General features: G+C 39.1%; 1 protein-coding gene across 1 annotated transcript; it reads right to left on the bottom strand.

Moving 5' to 3' along the window:
* Window positions 1-317: 317 nt before the first annotated feature.
* Window positions 318-27,390, bottom strand: LOC122444623 (ELL-associated factor 2-like). Its single transcript, XM_043473117.1, has 2 exons — window positions 27,269-27,390; window positions 318-575 (listed from the first exon to the last, which is right to left on the bottom strand). The coding sequence occupies exons 1-2, from the start codon at window positions 27,373-27,375 to the stop codon at window positions 419-421; spliced, it is 264 nt and encodes an 87-aa protein (XP_043329052.1). The 5' UTR covers window positions 27,376-27,390; the 3' UTR covers window positions 318-418.
* Window positions 27,391-27,958: the final 568 nt, after the last annotated feature.

Here is a 27,958-nt window from a genome sequence, read left to right as displayed (position 1 = left end):
TACCTGAGGAAAGAAAATAGAATAAAAAGAAAACAAGACCTAGAATTAAGCTTGGAGAAACACTAGCTCTAATGACTGAGTAGAAGATTATAAACCAGCAAAGAAAAGGCAGAAAAGAATCTAGAAAGATAAGAGAAAAGCCAGTAAGGCATTATGTCAGAGTCAAAAGAAAATGAATAATTTAATAAGGTAATGGTGAATACTGTTAGATGAATTAAAAAAAGAAATCTTTCTCCTTATCCAAATTTTAGACCATAACAGTATGGCTCCACTGTGAATTCTTAGTTTTTCAATTACTCATGCTTATGTATACTTACTTAGAGCATTCATCAGGCCATTGTTGTCATGATGTTTATTCTGATGAGCCACTCTCTCAGGAATCCTGCATTGTGGCAAAGTAGACATGCATAGGGTGTTCTCAGACATAGTTCCCTGGATCAGAAGGAGAGGATGTGCATTCTTCACCTTCTGAATCACTGGCACTATTCTCACTGCTTGAAGGTGATGAACTTTTGGAATCTGATGAACTATCACAACTACTCATCTGGCCCATTAGACTACTTCTGCTTTCAGTTCTGAAAATTAAACAAGTTAATAGTTAGGTTAAATAAATATCACTAACTATAAATATTAAATAAATATAATAAAAATGTAAATGTGTCAGTTCCTAATGAACTTGTTGAGGAATAAATAAGACTAAACATACTTTCATAGCATTTAATGTATAATCCCTCTTCCTACCCTCAAGTTCTTTTAACCCTACTCTCCAAGAATAACCATTCTTAACACTTTCTTGTGATCATATGTTTTAAAATTCTGCTTCAAAACCAGCATTCTTGATTCTGACAACCACCTCACCTATTGTTAGAGCCTGAGTGTGGTCTTTGTCACTACTTAACCAATAATTTTTTCAAAATGGCAACTTTTGTAGCAAAAATTGATTGCATCTCTGGACCCAAACCTTTCTTTCCCAGCTCTTCTCTGGTAGTACTTATTTTTCCCTGTTCTGTGGACAACATACATAGTCCATGTGCATGTGTGCTCAGTCACTAAGCTGTGCTCAGCTCTTTGCTACCCCATGGACTGTAGACCGCTAGTCTCCTCTGTCCAGGGAATTTTCCAGGCAAGAATACTGGAGTGGGTTGCCATTTTCTTCTCCAGGGGATCTTCCCAACCCAGGAATTGAACCTGCATCTCCTGCATTGGCAAGTGGGTTCTTTACCACTGAGCCACCTGGGAAACTCTACATACTCCATGGATACCACCTCCCCTCAAATAAAAGGCTCCTCTACCATCAAAACAAGCTATATTCAATGTTTGGATTATGAAAAGTAAAAGACATGGGCAATATCTAAGTTTAAATACCATATTTACTTATACCATTATACTTAAATACACATGTTAACTCAAAATATAAAAAGAATATGGACATTTTAAACTGTGAAAATTAAAATCTATTTTGATAGAAACCATCCTACAATTCTTTTCTTATTCCCCCAGTGCACGTAACACAAATACATGTAATACAATATAGAGAGATGAATTTTGTCAGTTTTATTGAGGTATAATTGGCAAAAGAACTTGCACATATCAAAAATACACAACATGATGCTTTGATTTATGTATACATTGTGAAATGATTGCCATAATCAAGTTAATTAACATATAACCTCATATAGTTCCCATTCTGTGTGTGTGTGTATTTTGGTAGCAATACTTGTCTGCACTAGCCTGTTGCTATATATCCCTTTCAATCAGAGAGAAGGATAAGCCTATCTGAGATGCCTTCTGTAGCTAAGTTAGGGGTCAGGACATCCTGGGCATGAATTGTCATCCTCTGAAGGGGGAGGTTATAAGATGCCCGACTATGCTATTACTCCTATAGCCCTTCATGGGATCTCTAACCAAATTACCTTCCTCTTTACATCTTTCAGAGTTCTCTTTTGATTATCCTTTGCATTATTTCCAGGGTTTATAGCTTTACTTCATAGGGAAGAGAAGAAATAGGTAAGGTTATGTCATTTTGTCCCACATTACATTTTAAAACATTGAATTTATACAGAATATGTTCTTTACCAAAACAAAATTTAAAATTTATGAATGGAAGCTAGATAATCTTCAAGTACTTGAGAAGAAAACACTCTTCTAAAAAAACCCATGGTCAAGGAAGAAATGAAAAAATTTTCAGAAAATATTTCTAATTGAAGGAAAATGAAAACAGAACTTATCAAATTCTGTGCAAATAAAGTACAGTTAGGAGATAAATTTAAAACATTAAATAATTACATTGGTGGAAAAAGGAGGTCTTAAAGGAATTAAGCTGTGCCTTAAGCTAGAGAAAGAGCAAAGAAAACTAAAGCAAGCAGAAGGAAAAACAGTAAAAGCAAAAAACAAGACAACAGAAAAAAGTGAAAATAAATGAATCATAAATTGATAGCTTGAGATAGATAATGTTGATAAAACTCAACCAGGTTTATCAAGAAAAAATGATACTAGATATAAGTCACTAATATCAGGAGTGAAAGAGGTGACAGCACTACAGATATTACAGCAATAAGTGATTAGGAAGGAACATTGTGAGGTACTTTATGTCCATTTACTCAATAAATCAGATGAAATGGATCATTTACTTGAAAGGCACAAACTACTAAGGTTCATTCAAGAATAAACAAATAACTTGAATATCCAAATCTTCTAAAAAACGTAGGTTATAGTTAAAACTCTCCACGTAAATCTCCAGAAATAGATGATTTCACTAGTGAATTCTACCAGTTATTTAAGGAAGAAATAATAGGAGTTTGATAGAAACTCTTCTGTATAATTAAAGAGGAAAGAATACTTTCTAGATCATGCCTTAGGGCCAGAGTTACTGATGCAAAATCCAACAGAGACATTAACAAACCAAACACCCAATAACCCATATAAACACAGACCCAAAAACTTTAAACACAATTTTAGCAAATCAAATTTAATAATATATACGAGCGGGTTTCAACCAGCTATGATTTTGTCACCTAGGGAGACATCTGGCAACGTGTAGAGACATCTTTGGTTGTCATAACTGGGGACAAGTAGTGATACTAACATCTAGTGGGTAGAAGCTAGAGAGGCTGCTAAACACTCTACAATGCACAAGACAGCCCCTGACAAAGAACTGTCCAATTTCAAAGGCCAATATTACTGAGGTTGAGAAATGCTATTAAAAGGCTAATACATCAAGACTAAGTGGGGTTTTCCAAGAAATACAAACTTTCAAAAATCAATCCACATAATTCACTATATTAAAAATGAAAAATTAAAACACATCACAAAACAGCAGAAATTTCAACAGTAATTCTTGATAGAAACTCTAATAGAAAATTAAATTAACCTGATAAAGGACATCTAGGAAAAGGCTACCACTGAAATCATACATAATTGTGAAGAACTGAGTATTTTCCCTCTAGCATCAGAAACAAGAGATTTTCCACTTTGATCATCTCTAGTCAATGTTGTAGTGAAGGTTCTAATTGGTGTCATAAGTCAGGAAAAAGAAATAAAAGCCATCAGTTTGGAAAGGGAGAGGTAAAATTGTCACTGTTCACAGATAACATGATTGTAAATGTAGAAAACCTGATGGTATCTACAGTAAATCACAAGAATAGTGAGTTTAGCAAGGTTAAATATACAGAAACAATATACAAAACTCAGTCTATGTACCAGAAATTAGAAATTAAAATTATATAAACAAGAGAATTTATAATAGTTCCAAAAAATACATAGTTATAGATAATTCTGATAAAATATTTGATACACCTGTATGCTGAAAACCATAAAGCAGTTGTGACAGAAATTAAAGATAAAAAAAGGGAGAGAGATACGGTTTTCATAGATCAGAACACTCAATAGTTTTATTTTTATTTTTTTAGATTTTTTAAATTTTATTTTTATTAGTTGGAGGCTAATGACTTTACAATATTGTAGTGGTTTTTGCCATACATTGACATGAATCAACCATGGATTTACATGTGTTCCTCTTCCCAATTCCCCCTCCTGCCTCCCTCACCATACCATCCCTCTGGGTCTCCCCAGTGCACCAGCCCTGAGCACTTGTCTCATGCATCCAACCTGGGCTGGTGATCTGTTTCACCCTTGATAGTATACTTGTTTCAATGCTATTCTCTCAGAACATTCCACCCTCGCCTTCTCCCACAGAGTCCAAAAGACTGTTCTGTACATCTGTGTCTCTTTTTCTGTTTTGCATATAGGGTTAGCGTTACCATCTTTTTAACTTCCATATATATGTGTTAGTATCCTGTAATGGTCTTTATCTTTCTGGCTTACTTCACTCTGTATAATGGGCTCCAGTTTCATCCATCTCATTAGAACTGATTCAAATGAATTCTTTTTAATGACTGAGTATTATTCCATTGTGTATATGTACCACAGCTTCCTTATGCATTTGTCTGCTGATGGGCATCTAGGTTGCTTCCAGGTCCTGGCAGTTATAAACAGTCCTGCGATGAATATTGGGGTGCATGTGTCTCTTTCAGATCTGGTTTCCTCAGTGTGTATGCCCAGCAGTGGGATTGCTGGGTCATATGGCAGTTCTATTTCCAGTGTTTTAAGGAATCTCCACACTGTTCTCCATAGTGGCTGTACTAGTTTGCATTCCCAGCAACAGTGTAAGAGGGTTCCCTTTTCTCCACACCCTCTCCAGCATTTATTGCTTGTAGACTTTTGAATGGCAGCCATCCTGACTGGCATGTAATGGTACCTCATTGTGGTGTTGATTTGCATTTCTCTGACAATGAGTGATGTTGAGCATCTTTTCATGTGTTTGTTAGCCATCTGTATGTCTTCTTTGGAGAAATGTCTGTTTAGATCTTTGGCCTATTTTTTGATTGGGTCATTTATTTTTCTGGATTTGAGCTGCAGGAGTTGCTTGTATATTTTTGATATTAATCCTTTGTCTGTTGCTTTGTTTGCTATTATTTTCTCCCATTCTGATGGCTGTCTTTTCACCTTGCTTATAGTTTCCTTTGTTGTGCAAAAGCTTTTAAGTTTAATTAGGTCCCATTTGTTTATTTTTGCTTTTATTTCCAATATTCTGGGAGGTGGATCATAGAGGACCCTGCTGTGATTTATGTCGCAGAGTGTTTTGCCTATGTTCTCCTCTAGGAGTTTTATAGTTTCTGGTCTTACATTTAGATCTTTAATCCATTTTGAGTTTATTTTTGTGTATGGTGTTAGAAAGTGTTCTAGTTTCATTCTTTTACAAGTGGTTGACCAGTTTTCCCAGCACCACTTGTTAAAGAGGTTGTCTTTTTCCATTGTATATCCTTGCCTCCTTTGTCGAAGATAAGGTGTCCATAGGTTCGTGGATTTATCTCTGGGCTTTCTATTCTGTTCCATTGATCTATATTTCTGTCTTTGTGCCAGTACCATACTGTCTTGATGACTGTGGCTTTGTAGTAGAGCCTGAATTCAGGCAGATTGATTCCTCCAGTTCCATTGTTCTTTCTCAAGATTGCTTTGGCTGTGAGGTTTTTTGTATTTCCATACAAACTGTGAAATTATTTGTTCTAGTTCTGTGAAGAATAGCATTGGTAGCTTGATAGGGATTGCATTGAATCTATAGATTGCTTTGGGTAATATACTCATTTTCACTATATTGAGTCTTCCAGGCCATGAGCATGGTATATTTCTCCATCTATTTGTGTCCTCTTTGATTTCTTTCATCAGTGTTTTATAGTTTTCTATATATAGGTCTTTCGTTTCTTTAGGTAGATATACTCCTAAGTATTTTATTCTTTTTGTTGCAATGGTGAATGGTATTGTTTCCTTAATTTCTCTTTCTGTTTTCTCATTGTTAGCATATAGGATTGCAAGGGATTTCTGTGCAGAACACTCAATATTTTTAAGACGTCAATTTTACACAAATTGATTTATGGATTCAATGTAATCCCAATAAAAATTTCAACAGGCTTTTAAAGAAATTGAGAAGCTAATTCTAAAATTTATGTGAAAATAGAAGCGTCCTAGAATACCCAAAACAATTTTGTAAGAAAGGAAAAAAGTTGTAGGAGTAAAACTTCTTGATTTCAAAAATTATTATAAAACTAGCAAGACAGTATGGTGTTGACATAAAGATAAACAAGTAGATCAATGTGCTAGAATAAAAAGTCCAGAAACAGATGCACACATTTATGGAGAGCTGGGTTGTTTTGTTTTGTTTTTTTCACAAAGGGGCAAATACATGAGAAAAGACAGTTTTTCAACAAATGGTGGTGGAGTAATTCAATATCCCATGCAATTTTGACACATACCATGTATCATACACAAAAATCAACTCAAAATTAAGCCAGGATCTAAATGTAAGCTATAAAACTTCTAAAAGAATACATGAGTGAACCTTTGCTACTATTTGCTACTGTGACCTTCCTCTCAGATCAGTTCAGTCACTTCGCTGTGTCCCATTCTTTGTGACCCATGGACTGCAACATGCCAGGCTTCCCTGTCCATCACCAACTCCCAGAGCTTACTCAAACTCATGTCCATCAAATGAGTGATGCCATCCAACTATCTCATCCTCTGCTGTCCTCTTCTCTTCCCACCTTCAATCTTTCCCAGCATCAGGGTCATTTCCAGTGAGTCAGTTCTTCACATCAGGTGACCAAAGTATTTGGAGTTTCAGCTTCAGCATCAGTCTTTCCAATGAAATTTCAGGACTGATTTCCTTTAGGATAGACTGGTTGGCTCTCCTTGCTGTCCAAGGGACTCTCAAGAGTCTTCTCCAAAATCACAGTTCAAAAGCATCAATTCTTCGGCACTTAGCTTTTTTTATTAGTCCAACTCTCACATCCATACATGACTACTGGAAAAACCACAGCTTTGACTAGACAGACCTTTGTTGGCAAAGTAATCTCTCTGCTTTTTAATATGCTATCTAGGTTGACCATAGCTTTTCTTCCAAGGAGTAACCGTTTTTAATTTCATGGCTGCAGTCACCATCTGCAGTGATTTTGGAGCCCCCAAAAATAGTCTCTTACTGTTTCCATTGTTTCCCCATCTATTTGTCATGAAGTGATGGGACAGGTTGCCATGATCTTCGTGTTTTGAATGTTGAATTTTAAGCCAGCTTTTTCACTCTCCTCTTTCACTTTCATCAGGAAGCTCTTTAGTTCCTCTTCACTTTCTGCCATAAGGGTGGTGTCATCTGCATATATGAGGTAATTGATAATTTTCCCAGCAATCTTGATTCCAGCTTGTGCTTCATTCAGCCCGGCATTTCACATGATGTACTCTGCACATAAGTTAAATAAGCAGGGTGATAATATACAGCCTTGACGTACTCCTTTCCTGATTTGGAACAAGTCTGTTGTTCCATGTCCAGTTCTAACTTTCTTCTTGACCTGCATACAGATTTCTCAGGAGGCAGGTCAGGTGGTCTGGTATTCCTATCTCTTTAAGAATTTTCCAGTTTGTTGTGATCCACACAGTCTAAGGTTTTGACGTAGCCAATAAAGCAGAAGTAGATGTTTTTCTGGACCTCTCTTGCTTTTTCAATGCTCCAACAGATGTTGACAATTTCATCTCTGGTTCCTCTGCCTTTTCTAAAACCAGCATAAACATCTGGAAGTTCACAGTTCACATACTGTTGAAGCCTTGCTTGGAGAATTTGAGCATTACTTTGCTAGCATGTGAGATGAGTGCAATTGTGCAGTAGTTTGAGCATTCTTTGGCATTGTCTTTCTTTGGGATTGGAATCAAAACTGACTTTTTCCAGTCCTCTGAGCACTGCTGAGTTTTCCAGATTTGCTGACATATTGAGTGCATCAGTTTCACAGCATCATCTTTGAGGATTAAAATAACTCAACTGGAATTCCATCACCTCCACTAACTTTGTTCATAGTGATGCTTCCTAAGGCCCACTTGACTTCACATTCCAGGATGTCTGACTCTAGGTGAGTGATCACACCATCTTGGTTATCTGGATCATGAAGATCTTTTTTGTTTAGTTCTTCTGTGTATTCTTGCGACCTCTTCTTAATATCTTCTGCTTCTGTTAGGTCCATACCATTTCTGTCCTTTACTGTGCCCATCTTTGCACGAAATGTTCTCTTGGTATTTCTAATTTTCTTGAAGAGATCTCTAGTCCTTTCCATTCTACTGTTTTCCTCCATTTCTTTGCATTGATCAGTGAGGAAGGCTTTCTTATCTCTCCTTGCTATTCTTTGGAACTCTGCATTCAAATGGCTATATCTTTCCTTTTCTCCTTTGCCTTTAGTGCCTCTTTTTTTCTCAGCTATTTGAAAGGCCTCCTCAGGCAACCATTTTGCCTTTTTGCATTTCTTTTTCTTGGGGATGGTCTTGCTCCACCTCCTGTACAATGTCACGAACCTCCATTCATAGTTCATCAGGCACTCTATCAGATCTAATCTCTTGAATCTATTTGTCACTTCCACTGTATAATCGTAGAAAGAAAAGAAAAAAGTGAAATTGCTCAGTCGTGTTTGACTCTTTGTGACCCCGTGGACTGTAGCCTACCAGTGTCCTCCATCCATGGGATTTACCAGGCAAGAGTACTGGAGTGGGTTGCTGTTTCCTTCTCCAAGGGATCTTCCTGACCCAGGGATCGAACCTGGGTCTCCTGTACTGCAGGCAGATGCTTTTCATTCTGAGCCACCAGGAATATGATTATGACAATTGTAAGGGATTTGATTTAGGTCATACCTGAATAGTCTGGTGGTTTTCCCTACTTTCTTCAATTTAAGTCTTAATTTGGCAATAAGGAGTTCATGATCTGAGCCACAGTTAGCTCCTGGTCTTTTTTTGCTTACTGCATAGAGCTTCTCCATCTTTGGCTGCAAAGAATATAATCAACCTGATTTCAGTATTGACATCTGGTGATGTCCATGTGTAGAGTCTTCTCTTGTGTTGTTGGAAGACGGTGTTTGCTATGACCAGTGCATTCTCTTGGCAGAACTCTATTAGCTTTTGCTCTGCTTCATTCTGTACTCCAAGGCCAAATTTGCCTGTCAATCCAAGTGTTTCTTGACTTCCTACTTTTGCATTCCCATCCCTTATCATGAAAAGGACATCTATTTGGGGTGTTAGTTCTATAAGGTCTTATAGGTCTTCATAGAACCGTTCAGCTTCAGGTTCTTCAGCATTACTGTTTAGGGCATAGACTTGGATTACCATGATATTGAATGGTTTGCCTTGGAAATGAACAGAGATCATACTGTCAGTTTTGAGATTGCATCCAAGTACTGCATTTTGGACTCTTTTGTTGACTATGATGGCTACTCCAATTCTTCTAAGGGACTCTTGCCCACAGTAGTAGATATAATGGTCATCTGAGTTGGATGCATGAGACAAGTACTCAGGGCTGGTACACTGGGAAGACCCAGAGGGATGGGATGGAGAGGGAGGTGGGAAGGGGGATTGGGATGGGGAACACATGTAAATCCACGGCTGATTCATGTCAATGTATGGCAAAAACCACTACAATACTGTAAAGTAATTAGCCTCCAACTAATAAAAATAAACGGAAAAAAAGAAGAAAAAATAATGGTCATCTGAGTTAAATTCACCCATTCCAGTCCATTTTAGTTCACTGATTCCTAAAATGTTGACATTCACTCTTGCCATCTCCTGTTTGACCACTTCCAATTTGCCTTGATTTATGGACCTAACATCCAGGTTCCTATGCAATATTGCCCTTTATAGCATTGGACTTTACTTCTATCAGCAGTCACATCCACAACTGGGTGTTGTTTTTGCTTTGGCTCCATCTCTTCATTCTTTCTGGAGTTACTTCTCCACTGATCTCCAGTAGCAATATCGGGCACCTATCCTAAAGGAGATCAGTCCTGGGTGTTCATTGGAAGGACTGATGCTGAAGCTGAAACTCCAGTATTTTGGCCACCTCATGTGAAGAGTTGACTCATTGGAAAAGACCCTGTTGCTGGGACGGATTGGGGGCAGGAGAAGAAGGGGACGACAGAGGATGAGATGGTTGGATGGCAACACCGACTCGATGGAAATGGGTTTGAGTAAACTCTGGGAGTTGGTGATGGACAGGGAGGCCTGGTGTGCTGCAATTCATGGGGTCACAAACAGTCAGACATGACTGAGCGACTGAAATGAACTGAACTGAACCGAACCGACCTGGGAGTTCATCTTTCAGTGTCCTGTCTTTTGGCCTTTTCATACTGCTCCTAGGGTTCTCAAGGCAAGAATACTGAAGTGGTTTGCCATTCCTTTCTCCAGTGGACCATGTTTTATCAGAACTCTCCACCATGACCCATCCGTCTTGGGTGGCCATACACAGCACGGCTCACAGTTTCATCAAGTTAGACAAGGCTGTGGTCCATGCGATCAGTTTGGTTAGTTTTCTGTGATTGTGGTTTTCATCCTGTCTGCCCTCTGATGGATAAGTATAAGAGGCTTATGAAAGCTTCCTGATGGGAGAGACTGGCTGATGGGGAAACTGGGTCTTGTTCTGATGGGTGAGGCCATGCTCAGTAAATTTTATGTTGATGGGCAAGGCTGTGTTCCCTCCCTGTTGTTTGACCTGAGGCCAAACTATGGTGGAGGTAATGAAGATAATGGCAACCTCTTTCAAAAGGTCCCATGAATGCACTGCTGCACTCAGTACCCCTGACACTGCAGCAAGCCACCGCAGGCCCATGCCTCTGCCATAGACTCCTGGAGACTCACGGGCAAGTCTGTGTCAGTCAGCTGTGCTTGTAGGCTGTAGGAGAAGGTTACTATCTCCACTTTGATAGGACTACAAGATGGCGGAGTAGAAGGACGTGCACCCATCTTCTCCTGCAAGAACTTCAAAATTACAATTCGTTGCTGAACAAATGCCAACAGGAGAATGTTGGATCCCACTAAAAAAAAAAAAGATACCTCACATTCAAGGGCAAAGGAGAAGCCCCAGCGAGATGGTAGGAGGGGCAAAATCATGTTTAGAATCAAACGCCATACCCACCAGAGATGCTTGGAGGGCTCAAACAAACCTTGTATGCAGCAGGACCCAGAGACACCACTGGCACAAAGACTGAACCAGAATTGTGTTTGAGTGTCTTCTGTGGAGGTACAGGCCAGCAGTGGCCTGCCACAGGGGCACGGGCTCAGGGTGCAGCAGACCTGGGTATGGCATAAGCCCTCTTGGAGGAGGTCGCCATTAACCCCACCATAGAGCTGCCAGAACTTACAAAGGACTGGGGAAACAGACTCTTGGAGGGCACAAGCAAAACCTTGTGTGTACCAGGAGCCAGGAAAAAGGAGCAGTGACCCACAAGAGACTGACCTTCCTTTATACAAATATATTTTCAATGTGGCATCAAAAGGAGAATTCAGAAAAATAAATGGATAAAATGCGTGTATTCAAAATCAAAATCTTTGGCTTTTCAAATTATACTGTTTAAGAGAATGAAAAAATACAATCCACAGTCTTGGAGAAAATATTTGCAAGGCATATCTCTCATAAAGAACTTACATTCAAAATATATAAAGAATTCCTAAAACTCTAGTAGTAAAATAATCTAATTTTTCAAAATGGGCAGAAGATTTGAATAGACATTGTAATATGAATATACATTCATTTTTGAGACCATCATGAAAACATAAATATGGACGAGGTCTTACAATTAATTCTACAATGTGTGATGGTTAGCATGTGACTTAGGTGAAAAGAAAAATATCCTCATCAATTAGAGCTGCATACAGAAGCATTTGTGAATGCCTGGGAGTGCTTTAAAATATGTCAGGAGGGGGCTGGTCTAAGATGACAGAGGAATAGGATGGGGAGACCACTTTCTCCCCCTCAAATTCATCAAAAGATCATTTGAATGCTGAGCAACTTCCACAAAACAACTTCTGAATGTTGGTGGAGGAGGACACCAGGCACCAAGAAAGGCAGCCCATTCTTTTCGAACGGAGGTAGGACAAAATATAAAACACAAAAAGTGAGACAAAAGAGTTAGGGATGGAGACCCTTCCCAGAAAAGGAGTTGTGAAGGAGGGGAAGTTTCTAAACACCAGGAAACTTTCTCACTTTGGAGGGGGGGGTCTGTGGGGAGTTTTGGGATCTCAGAGGGCAACATAACTGGGAGGAAAAAAAAAAAAGTCCACAGAATACGCACCTAACCGCAACTCCCAGTGGAGAAGTAGCCCAGACGCTTGCATCCGCGCCACCAATGAGCAGGGGCTAAACAGGGAGGTGAGGGTTGCATGCTTAGGGTAAGGACTGAGCCTGAATGCCCTGAGGACAATCTGAGGGAGCTAATGTGAGATAGCAACCCAAACTGTGGGATAGCCAGAGAGAGAAAAAAGAGAGAGAGAGAGAAAACTTTCCCGGGAAAAGCTGTAACCTAAAGCCAAGCCTGGCCCGCTCACAGAACAAAGTATTAACCAAATACCAGAGGAAAGCTAGCCCATTGTGGACTGGCCCCTCCCCTGCTGGAGGCAGAGAGGCAGGCGGGCAACAGCCAGAGCCAGAAGGCAAGGGGCAATCTCGGCCCCAGAGATGGCATTCTCCACCAAACTGTGAGCAGGCTCCCAGTTGCTAACCAAGTCTTCCTGGGATCCTGGACGGTTGACGTTTGCCAGAAGGGTCACAGCCAGAGATCTTCTCCCCAGAGGAGACTCATGGCACACCTGAGACGGTGCTCTTGTGGCACACCCAGGAAACCGAGTGGCTGAGACTGGGGAGGTGATTAAGATGCACAGCCCACATAGGACAGTGCGCTTGCCAAGCACCTGTTTGCCTGAGCTGCTTGGATCTGGGAAGGGCACAAAACGCATGCCCAACTGAATCCATGTCTTTGTGAAGTACCCGAGAACCTGAACCTGAGCAGCTTAGACCTGGGAGGTGCACAAAACCCAGGGACAGTTTGGGTTTGGACAGTTTGGACAGTTCCCCTGCAGAGCAACCTTAGCAGTATAGACTGGGAAGGCACATGTGCTGGGAGCTAGGGCAAACCCAGTGTGGTCCATACACTGCAAGCACTCCCCACACACACCAGTGATATTTGTTTGTACTGTTCCTCCCTACCCACAACACAACTGAACAAGTGAGCCTAAATAAGTGACCACCTTTGCCCCCTTGTGTCAGGGCAGAAATTATACACTGAAGAGACTTGCAAACAGAGGAAGCCAAAATAAAAAAAGAAGAGGGAACCACTCTGGAAGTGATAGGTGCAACAGATTAAAACCCAGTAGTAAGAATTGACTAAGCATTGGAAGGGGCCTATAGAACTTGAGAAGACGTATAAGCTGGAACAAGGAACTATCTGAAACTGAACTGACCCCAACTGCCCTCAACAGCTCCAGAGAAATTCCTAGACATATTTTTACCATTATCATTTTTAAATTAAAAAAAATTTTTTAAGTTCTTTATTACTCCTTTAATTTTCATTTTTGTAACCTACTACTACCTCTCATGCAAAGAGTTGATTCATTGGAAAAGACCCTGATGCTGGGAAGGATTGGGGGCAGGAGGAGAAGGGGATAATAGAAGATGAGATGGCTGGATGGCATCACTGACTCAATGGACATGAGTCTGAGTAAACTCCAGGAGTTGGTGATGGACAGGGAGGCATGGCACACTGATTCATGGTGTCGCAAAGAGTTGGACACAACTGAGCAAATGAACTGAGCTGAATTACCTTGCAAAAAAAAAGACCCTATTTTTAAAGCAAATTTATATATATTTATAATTTTTGTGATTGATTTTGTTTTGTATTTTTAATATTGTATTTTTGAGAGTCTAACCTCTAGATTTTTAATCTTTGCTTTTTGGTATTTGTTATCAATTTTGTATCTTTAATAATCTAATCATCAGTACCCATTTTTACTTAGGGGTGTGATTACTGGCTTGACTGCTCCCTTCTCTTTTCACACTTGCTTTTCTCCCCCAGGTCACCTCTATCTCCTCCCTCCCACTTCTCATCTCTACTTAACTCTGTGAATCTCTCTGGGTGTTCCAGGCTGTGGAAAACATGGAACTGATTACTGGCTAGATTGGTCTCTTCCCTTTTGACTACCCCGTCTTCTCCTCCTGGTCACCTCTACCTCCCTCCTCCCTCTTCTCTTCTCCATGTAACTCTGTGAATTTCTCTGGGTGTCCCTCACTGTGGAGAATCTTTTCACCATTAACCTAGATGTTTTATCATTGGTGCTGTATGGATGGAGAAGTCTTGAGGCTACTGTAAGAATAAGACTGAAATCCAGAGGCAGGAGGCTTATCTCCAAAACTTGAGAACACCAGAAAACTCCTGACTCCAGGGAACATTAATTGATAAGAGCTCACCCAAAAGCCTCCACACCTACACTGAAACCAAGCTCCACCCAAGAACCAACAAGTTCCAGAACAAGACATATCACAATAATTCTCCAGCAATGCAGGAACATAACCCTGAGCATTAAAATACAGGCGGCCCTAGGGCAGAAATAAATGAAAAAGAAACAAAGGAGACCATAGCAAAAGTCAACAAAGCTAAAAGCTGGTTCTTTGAGAAGATAAACAAAATTGACAAGCCATTAGCCAGACTCATCAAGAAACAAAGGGAGAAGAATCAAATCAACAAAATTAGAAATGAAAATGGAGAAATCACAAAAGACAACACAGAAATACAAAGGATCATAAGAGACTACTACAAGCAACTATATGCCAATAAAACAGACAACTTAGAAGAAATGGACAAACTCTTAGAAAAGTATAACTTTACAAAACTGAACCAGGAAGAAATAGAAAATCTTACCAGACCCATCACAAGCATAAAAATCGAAACTGTAATCAGAAATCTTCCAACAAACAAAAGCCCAGGACCAGATAGCTTCACAGCCAAATTCTACGAAAAATTTAGAGAAGAGCTAACACCTATCCTATTCAAACTCTTCCAGAAAATTGCAGAGGAAAGTAAACTTCCAAACTCATTCTATGAGGCCACCATCACCCTAATACCAAAACAATACAGAGATGCCACAAAAAAAGAAAACTACAGGACAATATCACTGATGAACATAGATGCAAAAATTCTTAACAAAATTCTAGCAAACAGAATCCAACAACATATTAAAAAGATCATACATCATGACCAAGTGGGCTTTATTCCAGGGATGCAAGGATTCTTCAATATCCAAAAATCAATCAACATAATACACCACATTAACAAATTGAAAAATAAAAACCTTATGTTTGTCTCAATAGATGCAGAGAAAGCCTTTGACAAAATTTAACATCCATTTATGATAAAAACCTTCCAGAAAGTAGGCATAGAGGGAACATACCTCAACATAATAAAAGCCATATATGACAAACCCACAGCAAACATTATCCTCAATGGTGAAAAAGAGCATTTTCCCTAAAGTCAGGAAGAAGACAAGGATGCCCACTCTCACCACTACTAAACATAGTTTTGGAAGTTTTGGCCACAGCAATCAGAGCAGAAGAAGAAATAAAAGGAATCCAGATTGGAAAAGAAGAAGTAAAACTCTCACTGTTTGCAGATGACATGATCCTCTACATAGAAAACCCTAAAGACTCCACCAGAAAATTACTAGAGCTACTCAATGAATATAGTAAAGTTGCAGGATATAAAATTAACACACAGAAATCCCTTGCATTCTTATACACTAACAACGAGAAAACAGAAAGAAAAATTAAGGAAAGAATTCCATCCACCATTGCAATGAAAAGAATAAAATACTTAGGAATAAATCTACCTAAAGAAACAAAAGACCTATATATAGAAAACTATAAAACACTGATGAAAGAAATCAAAGAGGACACAAATAGATGGAGAAATATACCATGTTCATGGCCTGGAAGACTCAATATAGTGAAAATGAGTATACTACCCAAAGCAATCTATAGATTCAATGCAATCCGTATCAAGCTACCAATGGTATTTTTCACAGAACTAGAACAAATAATTTCACAGTTTGTATGGAAATACAAAAAACCTCACAGCCAAAGCAATCTTGAGAAAGAAGAATGGAACTGGAGGAATCAACCTGCCTGACTTCAGACTATACTACAAAGCTACAGTCAAGACAGTATGGTACTGGCACAAAGAGAGAAATATAGATCAATGGAACAAAATAGAAAGCCCAGAGATAAATCCACGAACCTATGGACACCTTATCTGCGACAAAGGAGGCAAGGATATACAATGGAAAAAAAGACAATCTCTTTAAAAAGCGTTGCTGGGAAAACTGGTCAACCACTTGTAAAAGAATGAAACTAATCAAAAATCTTCCAGCAAACAAAAGCCCAGGACCAGATGGCTTCACAGCTGAATTCTACCAAAAATTTAGAGAAGAGCTAACACCTATCTTACTCAAACTCTTCCAGAAAATTGCAGATGAAGGTAAGCTTCCAAACTCATTCTATGAGGCCACCATCACCCTAATTCCAAAACCAGACAAAGATGCCACAAAAAAAAGAAAACTACAGGCCAATATCACTGATGAACATAGATGCAAAAATCCTTAACAAAATTCTAGCAAACAGAATCCAACAACATATTAAAAAAATCATACACCATGACCAAGTGGGCTTTATCCCAGGAATGCAAGGATTCTTTAATATCTGCAAATCAATCAATGTAATACACCACATTAACAAATTGAAAGATAAAAACCATATGATTATCTCAATAGATGCAGAGAAAGCCTTTGACAAAATTCAACACTCATTTATGATTAAAACTCTCCAAAAAGCAGGAATAGAAGGAACATACCTCAACATAATAAAAGCTATATATGACAAACCCACAGCAAGCATCACCCTCAATGGTGAAAAATTGAAAGCATTTCCCCTGAAATCAGGAACAAGACAAGGGTGCCCACTCTCACCACTACTATTCAACATAGTGTTGGAAGTTTTGGCCACAGCAATCAGAGCAGAAAAAGAAGTAAAAGGAATCCAGATAGGAAAAGAAGAAGTGAAACTCTCACTGTTTGCAGAGACATGATCCTCTACATAGAAAACCCTAAAGACTCTACCAGAAAATTACTAGAGCTAATCAATGAATATAGTAAAGTTGCAGGATATAAAATTAACACACAGAAATCCCTTGCATTCCTATATACTAACAATGAAAAAACAGAAAGAGAAATTAAGGAAACAATACCATTCACCATTGCAACAAAAAGAATAAAATACTTAGGAGTATATCTACCTAAAGAAACAAAAGACCTATACATAGAAAACTATAAAACACTGATGAAAGAAATCAAAGAGGACACAAACAGATGGAGAAACATACCGTGTTCATGGATTGGAAGAATCAATATTGTCAAAATGGCTATTCTACCCAAAGCAATCTATAGATTCAATGCAATCCCTATCAAGCTACCAACGGTATTTTTCACAGAACTAGACCAAAGAATCTCACAATTTGTATGGAAATACAAAAAACCTCGAATAGCCAAAGTAATCTTGAGAAAGAAGAATGGAACTGGAGGAATCAACCTGCCTGACTTCAGACTCTACTACAAAGCCACAGTCATCAAGACAGTATGGTACTGGCACAAAGACAGAAATATAGATCAATGGAACAGAATAGAAAGCCCAGAGATAAATCCACGGACCTATGGACACCTTATCTTTGAGGCACAAGGAGGCAAGGATATACAATGGAAAAAAGACAACCTCTTTAACAAGTGGTGCTGGGATAACTGGTCAACCACTTGTAAAAGAATGAAACTAGAACACTTTCTAACACCATACACAAAAATAAACTCAAAATGGATTAAAGATCTAAATGTCAGACCAGAAACTATAAAACTCCTAGAGGAGAACATAGGCAAAACACTCTCCGACATAAATCACAGCAAGATCCTCTATGACCCACCTCCCAGAATATTGGAAATAAAAGCAAAACTAAACAAATGGGATCTAATGAAACTTAAAAGCTTTTGCACTACAAAGGAAACTATAAGTAAGGTGAAAAGACAGCCATCAGATTGGGAGAAAATAATAGCAAATGAAGAAACAGACAAAGGATTAATCTCAAAAATATACAAGCAACTCCTGCAGCTCAATTCCAGAAAAATAAATGACCCAATCAAAAAATGGGCCAAAGAACTAAACAGACATTTCTCCAAAGAAGACATACAGATGGCTAACAAACACATGAAAAGATGCTCAACATCACTCATTATCAGAGAAATGCAAATCAAAACCACAATGAGGTACCCATTACACGCCAGTCAGGATGGCTGCTATCCAAAATCTACAAGCAATAAATGCTGGAGAGGGTGTGGAGAAAAGGGAACCCTCTTACACTGTTGGTGGGAATGCAAACTAGTACAACCGCTATGGAAAACAGTGTGGAGATTTCTTAAAAAACTGGAAATAGAACTGCCATATGACCCAGCAATCCCACTTCTGGGCATACACACTGAGGAAACAGATCTGAAAGAGACACGTGCACCCCAATGTTCATCACAGCACTGTTTATAATAGCCAGGACATGGAAGCAACCTAGATGCCCATCAGCAGATGAATGGATAAGGAAGCTGTGGTACATACACACCATGGAATATTACTCAGTCATTAAAAAGAATTCATTTGAATCAGTTCTAATGAGATGGATGAAACTGGAGCCCCTTATGCAGAGTGAAGTAAGCCAGAAAGATAAAGAACATTACAGCATACTAACACATATATATGGAATTTAGAAAGATGGTAACGATAACCCTATATGCAAAATGGAAAAAGAGACACAGAAATACAGAACAGACTTTTGAACTCTGTGGGAGAAGGTGAGGGTGGGATATTTCAAAAGAACAGCATGTATACTATCTATGGTGAAACAGATCACCAGCCCAGGTGGGATGCATGAGACAAGTGCTCGGGCCTGGTGCACTGGGAAGACCAGAGGAATCGGGTGGAGAGGGAGGTGGGAGGGGGGATCGGGATGGGGAATACGTGTAAATCTATGGCTGATTCATATCAATGTATGACAAAAAAAATAAAAAAAAAAGAATGAAACTAGAACACTTTCTAACACCATACACAAAAATAAACTCAAAATGGATTAAAGATCTAAATGTAAGACCAGAAACTATAAAACTCCTAGAGGAAAACTTAGGCAAAACATTCTCCAAAATTAATCACAGCAGGATCCTCTAAAACCCACCTCCCAGAATAATGGAAATAAAAGCAAAAATAAACAAATGGGACCTAATTAAACTTAAAAGCTTTTGCACAATGAAGGAAACTATAAGCAAGGTGAAAAGACAGCCCTCAGAATGGGAGAAAATAATAGCAAACGAAGCAACAGACAAAGGATTAATCTCAAAAATATACAAGCAACTCCTGCAGCTCAAATCCAGAAAAATAAATGACCCAATCAAAAAATAGGCCAAAGATCTAAACAGACATTTCTCCAAAGAAGACATACAGATGGCTAACAAACACATGAAAAGATGCTCAACATCACTCATTGTCAGAGAAATGCAAATCAACACCACAATGAGGTACCATTACATGCCAGTCAGGATGGCTGCCATTCAAAAGTCTACAAGCAATAAATGCTGGAGAGGGTGTGGAGAAAAGGGAACCCTCTTACACTGTTGGTGGGAATGCAAACTAGTACAGCCGCTATGGAAAACAGTGTGGAGATTTCTTAAACAACTGGAAATAGAACTGCCATATGACCCAGCAATCCCACTTCTGGGCATACACACTGAGGAAACCAGATCTGAAAGAGACACGTGCACCCCAATGTTCATCGCAGCACTGTTTATAATAGCCAGGACATGGAAGCAACCTAGATGCCCATCAGCAGACGAATGGATAAGGAAGCTGTGGTACATATACACAATGGAATAATACTCAGCCATTAAAAAGAATTCATTTGAATCAGTTCTAATGAGATGGATGAAACTGGAGCCCATTATACAGAGTGAAGTAAGCCAGAAAGATAAACACCAATACAGTATACTAACGCATATATATGGAATTTTAAAAGATGGTAATGCTAACCCTATATGCAAAACAGAAAAAGAGACACAGATGTACAGAACAGTCTTTTGGACTCTGTGGGAGAAGGCGAGGGTGGAATGTTCTGAGAGAATAGCATTGAAACAAGTATACTATCAAGGGTGAAACAGATCACCAGCCCAGGTTGGATGCATGAGACAAGTGCTCAGGGCTGGTGCACTGGGAAGACCCAGAGGGATGGTATGGGGAGGGAGGTGGGAGGGGGGATCAGGATGGGGAACACATGTAAATCCATGGCTGATTCATGTCAATGTATGACAAAAAACACTACAATATTGCAAAGTAATTAGCCTCCAACTAATACAAATAAATGGGGAAAAAAATGAAACACAAAATACACTGTTAACAAAAGATATAGTTAAACAATGTAAGTTAAAAAGTAAAGCAAGAGACACTAAGATTTTGTGAACTTGCAAACAAAAAGAAAGCAAAGGTGGAAAAATTAGTATTAAACAAAGTGGTATTTAAGCTTAAAATCACAAAAACAAAAAACAGGGTTAAAAAAAGTTTATTATACAATGATAAAAATTTTAATTCATTTAAAAGTAAAACTATAATAGGGTGTTAAAATAGAACTCTAGTCCTAAAATAAGCAGAAGTCTCAAGAAAGTGGTAGGCTATTTTCCCATGTGAGCTCAGTAAATGCATAGAAAACAATCAGACTAGGTTCATCTTGGAAGAGTCTTTGACCAATAGGGTCATCTAGGGTGGCAGAGTAGCCATCACACATATGGAACTTTTACCCAGTCTGAAGTTTGAGGGCTAAAGTTGTTTAGCAACCACTAGACATATATCATTGCATAATGTGATGTGTAGCTGGAAGTTTCCTGTGTGTTATTTCACTGAAGCCCAGAAAAGTACCTCACAAGATAACACTAAACATAGGCCAGACTTGGACAGATCAATGACAAATCTTAAGAGTCAAATATCTCTTTTCCTTTCAAAATTCAACATTTTAAAATTTTATACAGTCAACCATAGAGAGTTGTTCATAAAAAAAGAGAGATTTGTAAATGCCCAATGATGACCCACTTAAGAATCTTCATTATTATTAGTTTCTTCTATATGATACTACCAAAGAAAACCTAGAAGAAAGAGAATTAGAAAATCTACCCTATTAAAGAACCACCAGTACCTTAAGGTACTCTTAAAGGAATAGTAAAAGTTCTATTTTATGGAGTGCCTCCAGCTTCTTGGTGTTTTCACTAAGATGATGAAAGTAAGTTGATAAAGAAAATAGGAGAATCTAAATGCCTCAAACTATAATCAATTCTTCCACATAATACCCACAATATTAAGAAAAGTGAAGAAATGTAATGCTCCTACTTATTTTAAAAAGTTCTATAATGAAGGGGGAAAACCCCACAAAATTTGAGAATATATAATTTCTATTATTATTCATAATAGCTCAAGGATTGTATGCCCAGCAGAAAAAAAATTTTTTTTGTTCTTAGCAAGTGATAATTTGAACAATTCTCTTCCATTTCAGTTATCTGAAAGAGTCACAGGATAAAATTCAAATTCTTTTGCATTACACAATAGGCCCTTCTTTAACTCCTGAATACCTTTCTACCTCCCACTATGTCCTCATAGGCACTCTTTCTTACTTTGGAATAGTGACTTATATATAGTTTTTTCAAATTTTAACAGGTTCCTTGTTGCTTTGTCTTAGCCCATACCTTTCTTTTCTCTGCCTAAGAGGTCCTTCCCTCTTTCCTTCACCTGGGTAATTTCAACTCATTTTCAGGACAGCATTACTGATGTCTCCTCTCCCTCTCCAGGCTGAATTACCTCTCTTTTGTACTCCCATAATATTCTGTGTATACCTTTATGACAGTCCTTACATTACTAATTTGTCTCCTATCTTCCTCATTGGAGGTTTAGTTGCTAAGTCGTGTCTGACTCTTATGACCCCATGGACTGCAAACTGCCAGGTCCCCCTGTCCATGGAATTCTCCAGGCAAGAATACTGGAGTGGGTGGCCAAGTCCTTCTCCGGGGGATCTTCCCAACCCAGGAATCGAACCCGGGTCTCCTGCATTCCAGGCAGATTCTTTACCAACTGAGCTATGAGGGAAGCCCATCTTCCTCGCTGAATGGTAATATTTTTAGGACATCTACCACATCTAGTCTACCCGTGTATTCTTTTCCTTTGCAGCATCATGTGGCATATAAGATCTTAGCTTGCTGACCATGAATTAAACCTGTGCCCCCTGCATTAGAAGCTCAGAGTCTTAACCGTTGGACTGTCAGGGAAGTTCCTAGTTTCTCATTTATATAACAGGTCACATGTTCCCTAACACATGCCTGACTATCTTTTTGATAGATTGTATTGCCAAGCCCTGATAAATGCTTTTTGAAAATCTAAATAAATTACATTTATTTGCACTCCTCTTATACACATTATTATAACAATTCAAGAATAATGGTAAGTACTATTTATCCTCTACTATGTACCAAACACTGTTCTAGAATGTTTTTACTATCTTATTTAATTGTGATGCTCTGAAATGTAGATATCATTATTATCATTTCACATTAAGAAACTGAGGCTGAAAGCTCAGAGAATATTCCCAGACCTGCATTATATATATAGGTGGTGGAGGTCAGATTTCACATCCAGGTTTTTCTAAAACCTCAGCATATTGAACAGGAATAATTATCCAAGTACATAAAGGTAGAATACTACTTTCTCCCCAGTAACATTAATTGGAGTATTTGTTACAAATTAGGTACACCCTGAAGGAGATTAAGAGACACAAACCTCCAGTTACATAATAAACAAGTTATGGGGATATAATATAAAGCATGGGAACATGGTCAATGATACTGTAGTAACTTTGTATGGAGATAGATGGTTTCTAGACTTACTACAAATTTGGAAAACACAGCAGTGGTCACAGGACTGGAAAAAGTCAGTTTTCATCCCAAACCCAAAGAAGGGCAATGCCAAAGAATGTTCAAACTACTGCACAAATGCACTCATTTCACATGCTAGCAATGTAATGCTCAAAATCTTTCAAGCTAAGCTTCAACAGTACATGAACCAAGAACTTCCAGATGTACAACCTAGATTTAGAAAAGGTAGAGGGACCAGAGCTAAAATTGCCAACACCCATTGGATCATAGAAAAAGCAAGAGAATTCCAGAAAAACATCTACCTCTTCTTCACTGACTATGTGAAAGCCTTTGACTGTGTGGATCACAACAAACTGTGGAAAGTTCTTAAAGAGATGGGTATACCTTACCTGCCTCCTGAGAAACCTGCATGTAGGTCAAGAAGCAACAGTTAGAATTGTCCATGTACCAATGGACTGGTTCAAAATTGAGAAAGAAGTATGTCAAGGCTGTATTTCATCACCCTATTTATTTAACTTATATGCAGAATACATCATGTGAAATGCCAGGCTAAATGAATCACAAGCTGGAATCAAGATTGCTGGGAGTAATATCTACAACTTTAGATATGCAGATGATACCACCCTTATGGCAGAAAGCGAAGAGGAACTAAAAAGCCTCTTGATGAAAGTGAAAGAGGAGAGTGAAAAAGTTGGCTTAAAACCCAACATTCAGAAAACTAAGATCATGACATCTGGTCCCATCATTTCATGGCAACTAGATGGGGAAACAGTGGAAACAGGGACAGACTTTATTTTTGGGGGCTCCAAAATCACTGCAGATGGTGATTGTAGCCATGAAATTAAAAGAGCCTTGCTCCTTGGAAGAAAAGCTATGACAAACCTAGATAGTTTATTAAAAAGCAGAGACATTACTTTGCCAACAAAGGTCCATATAGTCAGTTATGGTTTTTCTAGTAGTCACATACGGATGTGAGAGTTGGACCATAAAGAAGGCTGAGTGATGAAGAATTGATTCAAATTGTGGTGCTGGAGAAGACTCTTGAGAGTCCCTTGGACTGCAAGGAGATCCAACCAGCCAATCCTAAAGGAAATCAGTCTTGAATATTCATTGGAAGGACTGATGCTGAAGCTGAAGCCCCAATACTTTGGCCACCTGATGCAAATAACTGACTCATTGGAAAAGACCCTGATGCTGGGAAAGATTGAAGGCAGGAGGAGAAGGGAGCAAGAGAGGATGAGATGGTTGGATGGCATCACTGAACTCAGTGGACATTAGTTTCAACAAACTCCAGGAGATGGTAAAGGACAAGGAAGCCTGGCATGCTTCAGTCTATGGATTAACTAAGAGTTTGGACATGATCAAATGATGAACAACAAGATATTATTATCATTGCATAATGAATGCTAATGTCAAATCATTATAAAGCACACATGAAACCAACATAGTATTATATGGCAACTAATTTTCAGTAAAAGTTTTAAATAAATGTCTTGTTAAAATATATTTGAACCACCATTACAAACTATCTGATATTTTCAATTTATACTTTCACAGCCTTACCTGTTAAAAACATTTAGAAGGTTATAACAATTTTACATTTAGTGAATGAATAAAAGCTTTGAGCATTATGCAAAACTGGTGCTGAAATATGTTTTTCACATACTTATGAATTTAAGGGCATTTCATAATTTTAATAAAAAATGATAGAATGGCTGAATTTATTGCTTTGTTCTATAGATGAGCTCAGCAATTTAAGGTGAATTGTGTTGTTACATAGTTTAATACAAAAGTTGAAATTAATATATTATTTTTGTGTATTTTGTTCATTACAGAGCTTAAACATGAATATATTTTTTAAAAAATAGAAAAAAGGTTCTTCTTCAATCTCCCTGAAGAAAAATATATCTTTATGCATAGTAGTGATATGCATTATTAAGAAATAATAAATACTTTTGGTTTTCAGAAGGCAAAATGTACCACTTTAAAAAAATAAATAAACCAACTCCACTTGCTTCTATGAAAGTCTATAGTTTCTATCCCTCACTCTGAGTCCTTAAGGTGAGAATCATATGGGAAATGAACATGTCGTCAAGGACAATGACTAGTTTTATTTTAATCAATCTAGAAAGACTCTGTCTGCTTCAAGAAGGATAAAACTAAGTGCAGAAAAACCTTTCTAATGTCTTCACAGGACTAAAAGTATATTCAACCATCTGAGTTTATTGTGGTTATTATTGTCATTTTGTTTATTTTCATTCTTGTAACTGGATCATAGATACTCTGATTCTGAAGACACAATTCCAGCATTTTGGGAACTTTTATAAATTGGTACATTCTCTGAAGCACCAGCAAAGATCTTTTAGAAGGCTTTTCCTTATTCATCTAATTTGGTGCTTACGCCCTTAGAATATATGCCCAAGTTTCATGAAAGCAGATTTTTAAAGATATTTGTATAATCTTAAATCTTATAATTATAAAAATTAATATCAATACTAAGGCTATTGAATACTTGAGAAAGAAGTGCAAAAGCAAGGGAAGTTATTATTTGAAAGAAAGATGCGGTGAAACCAGGTAAGAACTATATCATACTTTTGGAAAATGGGACTCAAGGAAAGAAACTATACAGCTAGCACTAGCTATCTCACTGTGGTAAGTCTTGGACCACAAAGTGTGGTAAAGAAGGGTCAGTGTTGAAGATCTGTTTGCAAATATTTCCCTTATTTATTCTAGCAGCTGTATATTAATTTTGTGTAATAAAAAACCATTTCATAAAATGTAAATATACCCTTAGAGAGTTAAATCTATTGGTTCTTCATATCTTCACTGTGAGTTACTGTAATTAGATTGTGTACAACTTAAGTAAACTTTTGGAGAATGTGAGTTTTAACTGAAGTGAGGAACACTTCAGAGCAAAAACCATAAAGATCTCTAAACAGTCTAAGGATAGAAAGACTAAGAAAGGTGGTATGATGAGACACTAAGGACAGGCAGTGCTAGTAAGAGGGAGTGAAAAAAATACCTACTTCACAATTCTGCCACAGAAAAATAAAAGGTTATGCTTCAATAATTTCAAAGTTTCCTTCCCTTTCTATAATTCTATGAGGGCTACTGTGCAAAGAATAAATGTATTGCATACCAAATCATAATATATTACACTTTCCTTCCTGGAATGTACAACATCCAACTATTAAAGCAAGAGTTCTATTTCCTACCTCAACAACATAAAAGAGAAAAATGTATCAAAACTAGTTCCAGACAACAAAAGAGGTTTCTAATAAATTAATAGTGCACCCTTCAATACTGTGATCATCAGTATTTGATAAATGACTGAATGAAATCAGGGGCCCAAAAGAGATACAGATTAGAATGATCCAGAATCTTTCCCCAGAAATACACTAAATAAGAACTCCCATCAGTCAGAGACACCAAAAGTGAAGACAGGAAAGAATATTTTCCTACCAACCTAAAGGCATTCTCCTTTCCATTTCCCTTTGCCCCCCATCCACTTGTCACCCTTACTGCAGTTGTTCCTTGAGTAACACGCACGCATGGGGCTGAGATTCACAGGTCCATTTATATGCGGAATTTTCCCCCACTAAATAAGAGTACCTGTATTTTCATCTTACAGATCTTTAAAATTAATGAAGTGTGAGGAGAAGTATGTGTTCCATTAGAGGTCACACACATGGAATCAAAACACTAGAATTTGAGTCTGATTCTACCCAACGGCTTCAGCTTCTGGACCTCCGGTGAGTTGTGTATCGACTCCCTGGTTTCTGAGGCAGAGACAGCAATAAGTGGATTTTCCACTGTGCGAGATCGACGCTCCTAACCCCTGCGTGGTTCAAGGGTCAACTGTACCTTCTTTTCCACCTCTGAATCGTCCACCAGTCAGCTCTGACTCCATCCATAGTCGCCTACAGACCTACCCCACATACCGTCCCTTTCTACCTGCTGTTGTGCTTAGTCGCTCAGTCGTGCCCAACTCTTTGCGACCCCATGGACTGTAGTCCGCCAGGCTTCTCTGTCCATGGGGATTCTCCAGGCAAGAATACTGGAGTGGGTTGCCATTTCCTCCTCCAGGGCTCTTCCCAACCTAGGGATGGAACCCAGGTCTCCCGCTTTGCAGGCCTATTCCTTACCGTCTCAGTCACCAGGGAAGCCCTGCTGGTCTCCCTTAAATCACTCCACTTAGAATTACCCACACCTGCTGCTTCCATCCGCGTGCTTCTACCGCCCCCCTAGCAATTTCCGGATAAGGCAGCGGGTTGCACAGCGCACCGCATTCTCCCACAGAATAAGAGGACCTGTTCGAACTTGACTTGGAGAGGGTTGTGCTTCTGCACCCTCAAAACCAGAACTCCTCCCTTTCCCTTCGGGCGTCCTCACTCACAGAGCACAGTGTGGAAGGCGCCCGCGACGCTGTGTCTCAAAACTGCCCCCTAACTTGAGAACTCGCTCGCGGCTGTCAATATGCGAAGGTCCAGCTGCTCCATTCATCCTTCTCCTGCGGCTGACTTTACCTGGGCCGTTAGCGCCCACTACCAGTTGCCAGCTCAGCCTGAACCAGCTGCGCTTGCTGCTGCCAGTGCAGCCACTACGGACTCCGCCCCGCGCCAGCTGAACGCCGTCCCACTGGGCGCTGATTGGCTTCCTGGAGAAGGGCGCCCCGCCCCTTGGCCGCGAGGCTCCTGGTCCCTGAGCCAACTTCACGCTTTGCGACGCACGCAGCCCCAGGGAGGCGGCGCTTCTGAGGTAACGTGCTGGGAGCCGAGTTCTTTAGTGGAGCGACGCAAGGCTGGAATGAGGTAGCCGACTTCAAGTGGCGTCTGGGAAGGAGGCGGCCCCGGGATACCCAGAGGGCAGGACCACAGGCTTCTGGACCAAGCAGCCCGGTTTTTAGGAGCTCTTTGAAGGAGAACCGGCCTTTTTGAGGAGATGTGTTGTGGAAACTGAGGAGGGGGAGGGCCGGCTCGTGGGCGTGAGGCCTGATGTCCGAAGCCTGGTATCGCCAAAGCCGAGTCTAGAATCCGGAGTAAAGGAGCCCTTGGCCTTAGAGCGCAGTCTATGGATCTGACTGGAG

Source organism: Cervus canadensis, chromosome 7, assembly GCF_019320065.1.
Source record: "Cervus canadensis isolate Bull #8, Minnesota chromosome 7, ASM1932006v1, whole genome shotgun sequence".
Classification (NCBI taxonomy): Eukaryota; Metazoa; Chordata; class Mammalia; order Artiodactyla; family Cervidae; genus Cervus; species Cervus canadensis.
Note: the sequence above shows the minus strand (reverse complement) of the source record. Positions and strands in the feature narration are given on the sequence as shown.